Source organism: Triticum aestivum, chromosome 5D (assembly GCF_018294505.1).
Source record: "Triticum aestivum cultivar Chinese Spring chromosome 5D, IWGSC CS RefSeq v2.1, whole genome shotgun sequence".
NCBI classification, from domain to species: Eukaryota; Viridiplantae; Streptophyta; class Magnoliopsida; order Poales; family Poaceae; genus Triticum; species Triticum aestivum.
Genome location: NC_057808.1, coordinates 547,199,436 through 547,210,669, shown reverse-complemented (window position 1 = coordinate 547,210,669; position 11,234 = coordinate 547,199,436). Strand labels below are relative to the sequence as shown.

General features: G+C 46.6%; 2 protein-coding genes across 2 annotated transcripts; both read right to left on the bottom strand.

Annotated features, from left to right (window-relative positions):
- Window positions 1-525: 525 nt before the first annotated feature.
- Window positions 526-1,733, bottom strand: LOC100415885 (receptor-like protein 2). Its single transcript, XM_044544306.1, has one exon. It carries the CDS (start codon window positions 1,630-1,632, stop codon window positions 766-768), a length of 867 nt encoding a protein of 288 aa, XP_044400241.1. The 5' UTR covers window positions 1,633-1,733; the 3' UTR covers window positions 526-765.
- A 3,589-nt stretch (window positions 1,734-5,322) lies between these two features.
- Window positions 5,323-6,407, bottom strand: LOC100415819 (phytosulfokine receptor 1). The gene has a single exon (XM_044544305.1). It carries the CDS (start codon window positions 6,297-6,299, stop codon window positions 5,439-5,441), a length of 861 nt encoding a protein of 286 aa, XP_044400240.1. The 5' UTR covers window positions 6,300-6,407; the 3' UTR covers window positions 5,323-5,438.
- Window positions 6,408-11,234: the final 4,827 nt, after the last annotated feature.

The window sequence follows — 11,234 nt, the reverse complement described above, 5'->3', positions numbered from 1 at the left end:
AGAATATGAAAGCATCACACATCGCAAAAAATAGAAAACATGACATGCCATACATCCACGATGCATACTTGTACATAAGCAAAATCGCTTGGTTTACATCAGCTGCAAACCGCCGTTGATATTTTGTCAGCAAGTATGTAAGGTAATTTCCGGAAATTTTAATTTAAAGTAGGAAAAGGATGCTACATCCATGAAGTTAAATAACAGGATTGGCCCCACCAAGTGATTGTGAGCTACACCGCTGACAAACTATTAACCTATCGTAAATAAAAGAAAAGTGTTCATCAATACGAGTTCACGATTGGGATAAATAGATTAATCTCTGCTCTTTTGCTCCATCTCCTTCATCCAAACATTCGACATTGAAGCATATGCATGCAACGTTGGCACTTGCACAAGACAATTGTATAGCTATTTGACATTAAACGCCTACAATTCACCAAGTGACGCACAACCCAATCAGGATAAGAACACATCACACATCACACAGAATACAAGAGATGCAATAATTACCCCATCTGGACATCCACAACACAAATTTATTCATAAGCAAATGCACTTGGTCTACATCAGCTGCAAGCCGCCCGTTGATATTTGGAGCGTGTATGTAAGACATTTTAGGGAAATTTTATTGAAAGTAGGAAAAGGATGCTATATGTATCCATGAAGTTACATAACATGATTGGCCCCACCACGTGATTGTGAGACATACTGAACTTGTACACGTACATTAGCTCCGAAAGATGGAACCAATCCACTTATTGATCATTCATCTCCTGTTACGACTTTGTTGCTCCCAGACACGACGTGGTTGCTTCCAGATACGGTATTGTTGCTCCCAGATACAGTATTGCGGCTCCCGGATACGGTATGGAAGCTCCCGGATACATTATTGTCGTTTCCGGATACGGCATTGTTGTTGTCAGTTACGACATGTTTGTTCCCAGATACGACATGGTTGCTTCCAACTACGGTATTGTCACTACCGGTTACGATAGTGTTGTTACTCCCGGACACATTGTTGTTGTTCCCGGATATGACAGTGTTGTCATTCCCAGAAACAACATTGGTGCTCCCAGATCTGACGGTATTGTTGGTCCCAGATATTGTATTTGGTTGAGGTTGTTGTTGGAGTGTTCTTCTGTTACTCTTCACATATAATGGCATGTTAGTGAAAGCCTTACCCAGTGAGCGACCAGCGATGGTGATGTCCTTGAACCGTATCAAACTTTTGGGTACCTCGCCAATTAATGAATTATCTGAGAGATCCAAGTAACGAAGGTGTTCAAGCTCACCAATCCACGATGGGAATGTGCCGATCAGTCTGTTGTTGGCAAGGTTGAGCTCCTCTAGCCGCGCCAAGCCCGCCAAGGATGCTCCAGCGATGGGTCCTGCAAGGCCGCGTCCGGGAAGCCGCAGCGTTGTGACGCGTCCACTTCTGCCGTCGCAGCCCACACCTTCCCATCTGCAACACCAGGTGCCGGACCACGCTGCGCGGAGGATGACGCCACCGCCGGTGAGGTTCCGGGCGAAGTCCCGCAGTGCGCGGAGGTCGTCGGCGTGGCACGACGTCGCGCTCGTCGCCGGCAGGAGAAACACCAAGAAGAGGAGCATCAGCCAGCATTTCGCCATGGATTGAGCTGTGGTATGCTATGTATCCACAAACACAACAACTCTTTGTACGAAACCTTCTTTGGGATGGAAGTAATTCACAAGTGCTCTTGGCAAAAACTGCTTGGGTGGTGCATGTTATTTTATAGTGTGTGTGTGTGTGTGTGTGTGTGTGTGTGTGTGTGTGTGTAAGCATGCATGACAAGTGGTTCAGTACCCATAGTCCGTGGTAACAAGGCCCACGCCTGCCTCCCAATTCAAACTTGATTTTTGTTGTTATCTGCCGACTGAAATCCGTGGACTAAAGTTGGCAACTTCTGCTCCTCAATTCAAACTTCTTCTAGTCCATAATTGCTTTTGGTCAGCTGCCACAGTTCCAATTTATTGTCTACAGCATAAGATACTTCAATTTGGTAGACTGCCTTAACAACCGCCATCTCACTGGCACTGGATAAGGTATAAGTTGTGCGTGGGAAAACTAAGCTATGAGCTGTGTTAGGAGGAAGGAACTGGTAGTTGCTTCTCTTTTGAACTATCCCAATATAAGTTAGGTGTGACAAAAGAAACCAAGCAACGAACTGAATATATTCCATGTATTAACCTGCAAAGCTTGTTTACTCTGGGCAACCAATAAGGGAATAATCGTGTGCTTTTCCACATATATTTGTCTGCTTTGTTTTTTTCTCTCAGCTTAAGACAGAAAATGCAGAGAACGAGAAATGCACTGTACTCTCAGCTTAAGACAGAAAATGCAGAGAACGAGAAATCTACTTGATGAATGCCACCAGAAGTATCACTATCAAGAGACAAAATACCAATCAATCATCTACGTGGGACGATATTTAGTGAACCTACTAGCTCGTGTTCACATGTCTGTACCAGCTACAAAGAAGCTGCAGTTTCTCTTGTGACCTGTGGAGATGGAGTACCTACTACTCACTACTCCCTCCGTTCTCAAATATAAGTCTTTCTAGAGATTTCAACAAGTGACTATATACGAAGCAAAATGAGTTAATCTATACTTTAAAATATGTCTACATAGATCCGTATATTGTAGTCCATTTGAAATGTCTAAAAAGACTTGTATTTAGGAATGGAGGGAGTAGATAAAATATCACTGAATATCTAGATGAGGTGTACCTAGCTCTCCATACGGTGAGAGCTAGGTAAATAAACTTGTAGTTTAGCTAATAGCCTCCCTTCAACGGACGCTCTTCTCGCTGACACCCCTCAAAGCCAAACCTCCTTTGGCAACCCTCACACACGAGTCTCCGTCCTGCGCTATATGCATGTATCTTCTGCTATCGAGACGGCCGAGCACATCCTTCTTTACTGTACGCCTGACGGTTCTAGGTCCACCTAAATGTCTTCCCAAATGGAGATCTTTTCTTGTTTGCAAGATATCAAATGCAGCATCAGCTGGATGCAAATTCCTTTTCCTGTCAGTCATATCCTTTGATAGGACTGGACACGGGTGAGCTGTGTTGTACTTTGGTGGACCGAGCTGAGCTAGTTAGGAAGCTGTGATGAGCCGATAGAACCAACTTGACTCGAACTTAGCTCCGGCTTGGTCCGGCTCGTGTGCATCTAAGGAGCAGTTGTTCAGGAGCGATCTAGGAACTATGTTTTTCCACTTTTGAAAGCAAACTAAGGATGTATGTTGAACTTGTATTTTCATATGAAAAGTAAAATTATCATGGTAAAGTATGTTGAACATTTTCTAGAAATGGTCATAGTAAAGTAAAATGATTATATCTTCATATGAAAAGTGTAGAAATTAACCAATAACAAGTTAAAGCTGGCCACTATAGTCTCTTTCCATTCAAACAGAGAACATAGAGAGGAGATATATTTGTTAGATGATAATAGGGCCGGGAAAAGGATAGATATCTCACATGCCTAAAATTAAAGGGATACATTTAGGTCCTACCGCAATAACATAAACACATGCCTTAAATGGGTAAATGACGATAATGACACAGAGACAAAGTTCTTATACATCCAATGAAAAATATAGAAACATCCACATGAGAAGACCACCTATGATCCATCTCCATTCTCCATACACCAAAATAGCAACATCCACATGAGATTCTACCTGTAACAATAGTTGACGCAACTGTTGTGAGTAGATGACCAGTGAAATATGTAAAAATAAACGTGTAGTTACTAATAGTTGCAATCCACCTTGAGAGGCGTCATTCTTGGAGGTATGCATATGTTCGATGGACCAGTGGACGGCACCTGTGGTGGAGCGGCGTTTCATGTGACGCATCGACGATGTGGAGTCTTGGCAGCGTGGCGTGGCAGGACCTCGGCGACGGATGTGTGATGATGGATGCACGTAGGGAGGAGGTGTTGTCTGGCGCCGTGGTGGCGTCGACAATAGGCCTGGCAAGGTCGATGCGTCAGTATCTGCTCTGAAGATGGTTCAATGGAAGACGGTGGCGATGACCTATGAGAGTGCGTCAGACCGGTTTGTGCCCCAAACCTGTTATGTGGCTTGGTTGAGGCCTTCGGATTTAGATGTTAGGCTTAGGTGAGAGGTCTGGGTATTCGGCTGACACTTTCTACACCCCTTCATCAATGGATAGGAGTAGCGACAGAGATGTTGCCAAGATGAGGGCTTCAAACATATTGATGTATTACTTTGTAAGGTTTTGTGAATAATTAATAAATTGGTTGCATGCATCTACCAGTGCAGATGCAGAGGCCGGGGGTCACCCTTCTTCAAAACAGATAGTTGCAATCCACCACACTCTTGGGAAACTTGATGTGGTCTGAACATCCTCCTCCCCGTTCTAATTTTCTGAAAGGAAGCCATGACATAACATAAGGGGGTTAATGTGTAACAAAAATATGGAAATCATACCAGCACATTACGTCTTAATGGGCACCTTTAATATAACTTGCAACACACACCAATCCCTCAATGATAGCTGGGTTTAGAGAATTCCTAAAGTCATCTAAACCATTCCACCGATGCTGAAAGTTGATTCTGACAACATGAAGCTAGCTAGTATAGTTAAGAACCACCTTACCATCTTTCCCCACATAAGGTATCTAGATGCATTCACCTTGCACCAATCAAGAAGACTGAATACATGGTCATCTATTATGTTGCTCCGTTCACACTTTGATGGTCATGATGAAATGCTGGATAAGAATCACGGACTTGGATGATGATGCACCAGATATTTCTTATATCAGTATGGGTGGGTATAGACTGGTTGGTTGGAACGTTATGCAAATAGTCATGTCCTTAAGATATTTGTCAGAGTGAATGTTTTAGAATATCTACCATGATATTTAAAGTTTTTAAAATATACTTGAACACACACACATACATGCAGATGTTTATGCATGTATGCAGTATATAATTTACGGAAATTTATATTACTTTTCTCAAAAGGTCAAATATATCACATAATAAGTAGTATATACCCTTCAAAAACACCATTATCGAAATTGAAAAAAAATTCGAAGTCATTGGCGGTGTCGAAGTCTTCTTCCTCCCGCATCCACTCGCGGTGAGTCGTGAGCAAAGCTCATTGCTGCCTCTCGGCCTCCATCCAGTGTAGCCAAGAAGCAATGACTGAGTAGTTGTCGATGTAGAACTTAAGGCATTTACGGTTGAGACATGTGTAAGAAATCGTTGCCCAAAGAAGAAAACACCAAAATCGTTGCCACTGATATTTATGTAAGCAAGTATGCAAGATAATTTCTGGAAATTTTATTTAAAGTAGGAAAAGGATGCTATATCCATGGAGTTACATAACACAATTGGCACGGCCAATTGATTGTGAGCTACACTGATTGACAAATCATTAACCTCCTGTCACGACTTTGTTGCTCCCAGACACAACATGGTTGCTTCCAGATACAGTATTGTTGCTCCCGGATACAGTATTGTGACTCCCGGATACGGTGTGGAAGCTCCCGGATACATTATTGTCAATCCCGGAAACAACATCGTTGTTGTCAGTTACGATATGTTTGCTCCCAGATACGATATGGTTGCTACCCGTTACGGTATTGTCGCTCCCAGTTGTGATGGTATTGTTGCTCCCAGCGACAGTGTTGCTGTTTCCAAATATGACAGTGTTGTCATTCCCGGATAGAACATTGGTTCTACCAGACCGGACTTTGTTGTTGGTCCCAGAAATGATATTTGGTCGTTGTTGTTGGAGTATTCTTCTGTTACGCATCACATGCAATGGCATGCTAGTGAAAGCCATACCCATTAAACGACCAGTGGTGGCGAGGCCCTTGAGATTTATCAAATTTTTGGGTACCTTGCCAACCAATAAATTATCGGAGAGATCCAAATAGCAAAGGTGATCAAGCTCACCAATCCACGATGGGACGGTGCCGATCAGTTTGTTATTGGATAGGTTGAGCTCCTCCAGCTGCACGAGGCCCGCCAAAGATGCTCCTGCGATGGGCCCCGCAAGTCCACGCCCGGGGAGCAACAGCGCCATGACGCGTCCACTTTGGCCATCACAGCCGACACCTTCCCAGCCGCAGCACGAGGCGCCAGACCACATGGCGCGTAGGAGCACGCCACCACCACTGAGGTTCCCGGCGAAGCCCCGCAACGCGCGGAGGTCATCGGCGTGGCACGTCGTAGCGCTCGCCGGCGGCAAGAGGAACGCCAAGAAGTGGAGCAGCAGCCAGCATTTCGCCATGGATTCAGCTGAAGTATGCTATGTCTACACAAACACAACAACTATGGGTAAGAAAACTTGTTTGGGATGCAAGTGATTCACAAGTGCTCTTGGCAAAAACTGCTTGGGTGGTGCATGTTATCTTATAGTGTGTGTGCGCGCGCGCATGTGTTGCAAGTGATCAGTACTGTTCGTCCGTGGCCGCAAGGCCCACAACTGCCTTCCAATTCAAACTTGGTTTTTGTTGTTATGTGTCGACTGAAATCCGTGGACTCAAGCTGCTGCTACTCCCACTCAATTTAAACTTCTTCGAGTCCCTTAGTGCTTATCGTCAGCTGCCATGTAGGATCAGGGCCGAGCTGGAGAGGTAATTAAATAAGAGAGGGGATATTGCCGTATGCAAGCACAGAGACGGCTCTTGTCACCAATGACATGCCTAGGCAGAGTAATAATTGAGAGAAAGAGACGTCAAACGAGATGGAAATCTGGAGACGAAGCTGCTATGTAGGACCGTGTCTGAGCTGGAGTAATCCCGTGAGGCTACAGATCCAGTGCACAGAGGGAAAGAGGGACACAAAAATATCCTTGGAAGATCTTAATCTGCAGACGTCAAAAGAAACGACACCAACCTAGATCTAGATAATGTGGATGATATGGAATGACCCGGAAGAGACCATTCATTGGCACCAACCTAAGGTAATTCGCAAGCACCAAGTTCACTACAAATTTGAAATTGCCCTATAATATAATTTCGAAATAATGCATCATGCAATTAATGAAAATACGTGATATGATCTACTCCCAATCACATGAGAAATTGTTACCTTAGTGGGAATTAAACTTTGTGCGGCATTCTCTTCCACCGCATGGAAGATCCTGCGGAGTTATATTGCGAATTAACATGTCCACTTTGGCAGTATACAAGATCGAGAGCATATCAGTTGTTCCATGGCTTAGATGCTACCATGCTCCAATGTCACAAAACTCAAATTTTGAAGTATCGGCAAATTTCAAAAAAGAAATCGTGGATGTTCACAGGATAGGTGTTTAGAACCCCTAATTTTTTTAACCTCAAACTCAAAATACACATAGAGATACGAAAAGAGACGAATTCAAATGTGAATAGTGACATTTTTAGCTTTGGTCTTGTGACACTATTCATATTGGAATTGTCCTTTTGTATCCTTTTATGTATTTCGAATTTGGTGTTGAAAATTTTAGGGGTTATACACACTTATCTTGTGAACTTCCATGATATGTTTTCAATTTTTTTGGAACTTCAAATTTGAATTTTGTGACATTGGAGCATGATAGCTTCAAAGTCATGGGAGAACCAGATATTCACCCACACAAGATCGACGATGGTGTCTTCTCTGCCAAGTTCCACAAGCGGTCTAAAGATGATGGATTTGAGTGGGTTTAGTGTCCGTTTATGGTGCAACACAACCTGAACTCACGGAATATATTTTCCATATTTTACTTGTTTGGTACCGTAGATATATTGATAATTTTTCTATAACGTGTTGAACAAAATGATGTTTGAATGAGAAAAAAAATTGATATCATATTTTCAAATGGAGGAAGTTCAGTGCTAATCTTAGAAATGCACTACACGCTTAGAGCATCTCCACTCGTTCGGCCCTCCAGGGGCTTGAAATAGCGCCGCCTGGGGGTGAGTTGGCGAAAAAATCGGCGTGTGGGGGGGGGGGCTATGGTTCCTAGTCGCCGACCAAAGGTCGCCCCACATGCCGCTTTTTGAAAACCAAAATTCGGCCAAAATTCGGCCAAACTTTGCAAAAAAAGACACAAATTAGGGAAAATTCAGGTGGTTTCGTTGAAATTTGTACAAAATAAAAACATAATTTAAAAACAAACTAAAACTACTACGTCGAATTTAAAAAACAAACTAAAACTACCATTAGTACTACTACGCCGCCGTCCTGCACGCCACCGCCATCTCTGTTGCACCCCTGCCATGGGTCGCCGTGGCGGACGAGGTTGGACGGCCCGGGCGCCTCCTCGTCGCTGTCGTCGAGGATGACGATGCCGCCCTCCTTGCGGCCGCGGCATCGGGCGGCGATCTCCTCGAGGGCGCGGCGCTGGCGCTCCATCTCCTGCCGGACGTAGTCCTCCCGCGCTCATTTGAGGCCGATCTCCTCGTCAGCGGCCATGGCCTCGTGATCCTTCTTCATGGGAAGGAGCGTCGGCTCGGTTTTCGGCTTGACGAGGTGGGAGGAGGGGAGGAGAAGGGACGCCGCCCTCGTTGATGACGAGGGCACTGCTGCGGGTGCGCCGCCCGAGCGGCGTCTCCTGTGGCTCCAGCTTGATTGGCAGGAGCGCCGGCGAACCGAACGAAAGGAGCCCGACGACGAGGAGGACGTCGTCTCCATTCGCCGCGGCGTTCAGGAGCTACCGCGGTGGCGAGATACGGAGGGGCGTCGGGTACTCCAACTACAGCGAGTTGCCAGCCTCGATGTGCTCGAGGATGGCTTCGAGCGTGTGGTCAGGGCCGCCCCACCATTGGCGCCGCCCCTCGGAGTTGAGGCGGCCGCCGGGCTCAACGCCTCTCGTGGAGGCGAGCTGGTCTTCGTGGCGGCGGTCAAAGTACGCCGTCCACAACGTGTGGCTGTCGGGAGCGTACCTCGGCTGCTGTCGCGCGTGCTCCGGCAGCGACGGCCGGATGCGCGCGATTTCGGCGCGTCGATCAGTGGCGGTGGGTGCTGGTGGCACCGGGACGCCGCCGGCGCTGAGCCTCCAAGAGCCCGGCACCCGCTTGTCCGGTGGCGCCGGGTAGTCCGCCTCGTCCTCGTGCAGGTGGTGTCGGCCGAAGCCGTTGGCCGCTGGGGTAGCGCTCGGGCATGGTTTTGAGACGAGGAAAGAGGAGAGAGGGGCGTCGTCGGTGAGAGGGGCGTCCTCGGTGAGAGGGGGAGAGGGGCTGCGGCGAGGAACTGTGCGGCCACCGGCGAGGGTGGGACGACTTTTATAGCCGCGGATGGGCAGCGACCGAGTGGCAGTCGTGTGTACGCGTGGCAGGAGGGGGAGGGACGCGCGTCGGCGCGCCTGCACCGCTCGTGAGGAATCAATGGAAGGTTGACCCGGCGGCAGCCATCGCATTGATTCCCCGCGGGAAAAACGATGCGATGAAGACGACGAACGCGCCTAGTCACTGACTCGGCGGGTCCACCTGGCTTTCGCGCAAAAAATGCTTCCCCCTGTGCCCCAGGCGTCCCAGCGCGCCAGGTTCGCCTGAATCTGCCGGCGTCAAAATCGACACTAGCCAACGAAAAATAGGCTTGTGAAGGGCCGTATTTTCACGCCGGTGAAAAAAAAAAGGATTTTGGGAGGCCTGTTGGGAAGGCGTGTGGAGATGCTCTTACATGATGATTGGTAGACTGCATTTACGACCACCATCTTTCCTCGAGCGCCTCTCTGTCAGCTTGCCTATGGTGAAAGTAATCATGTTGATTTTTACGTGTCGGCAAGAATGAAAAACTGCTTGATGCCAAGCAATGACGTTGGTTGGATGATATTCATTGAACCTACTAGTCTACCATGCAAGATGGACGTTAGGGGCTTCTGTCTGAAGTTTCACGTACGGCCTAAGCATGATGGATTTGAGTGGGTTTGATGGCCGTTTACGGTGCAACACAACCTAAACTCATGAAATATATTTTCCATATTTTATTTAGGTGGTACTGTAGATATATTGATATCTTTTCTATAACGTGTTCAAGCATAAAAATGTTTTAATTTAATATAAATAAATAATACTGGTCATATTTTGAAATGGAGGAAGTCCAGCCCTGCATATAAATGCACTGCACACTGCTCCAATTTATTGTCTACAGCGTAAGACAGAGCAATGCAATGTATACTCTGACAGGATGATTGGTAGAGACTGCATTTACGACCGCCATCTGTGTATAGGGCCTCTCTGTCAACTTGGCCACCGTGAAAATCAGTGCTCACTATATTAATTTGTACATGTCGGCAAGAATTAGAAACTACTTGATGCCACCACACAAGTACCACTGGAAGAATATATTCCCTCTGGCCCATACTGTGAGAGGGTATGCTCGTACTCCCTCCGCAAAGAAATATAAGAGCGTTTAGATCGAGTACTAGTTTAGCTAACATCCTCCCTTCAACGAACACTCTCCTAACAGCAAAACCTCCTTTGGCAACCCTCACGCCCCTACTTCTTCCTATGCATGGCTCTCACGCACATTATCGGATCGTTCCACGTGCTTGAGTTAGCGTCCTTCACCATTCTTTGACCATTCTTTGACCATTGAGACGGCCCAACGCCTCCTCTTCATTGTGCCTTTGCTTGACAATTCTGGGCCCACCTAAATTTTTCCCCGAATGGAGATCTTTTCCTTGTTGCAAGGTCCCAAATGCAGCATCATCTGAGTGTAAGTGTAAATTACGTTTGCTGACCGTCATCATCTTTCATCATCTTTCAAAGCAGTACAAAGAACATTAGAAGTAAAAATTACATCAAGGTCTATAGACCACCTAGCGACGACTACAATCACTAGAGCGAGCCGAAGGCACGCCGCCATCATCGCCCCTCCCTCACTGGAGCCGGGCAAACCTTGTTGTAGTAGACAGTCGGGAAGTCGTCGTGCTAAGGCCCAAAAGGACCAACGCACCAGAACAGCAATCGCCGCCGATGAAGAGAAGCATAGAACAGAAGGACCCAATCTGAAGGCACATGAACACAAACTAACGAAGGCCAGATCCATGTGGATCCACCGAAGACAAACGCCGACCGAATCCCGCGAGATTCGCCGAAAACACATCTCCACGCGCCATCAGAATGGGGACTCGGCGGGGAGAATCTTATTCCAACTTCAGGAAGCCGCCGCCGTCTCGTCTTTCTAAGCAGAACACAAACCCTAAACGCACACAGAAAAACCTCCAAAAACGAAGCAGGAGCCCTCCCACCGGCAA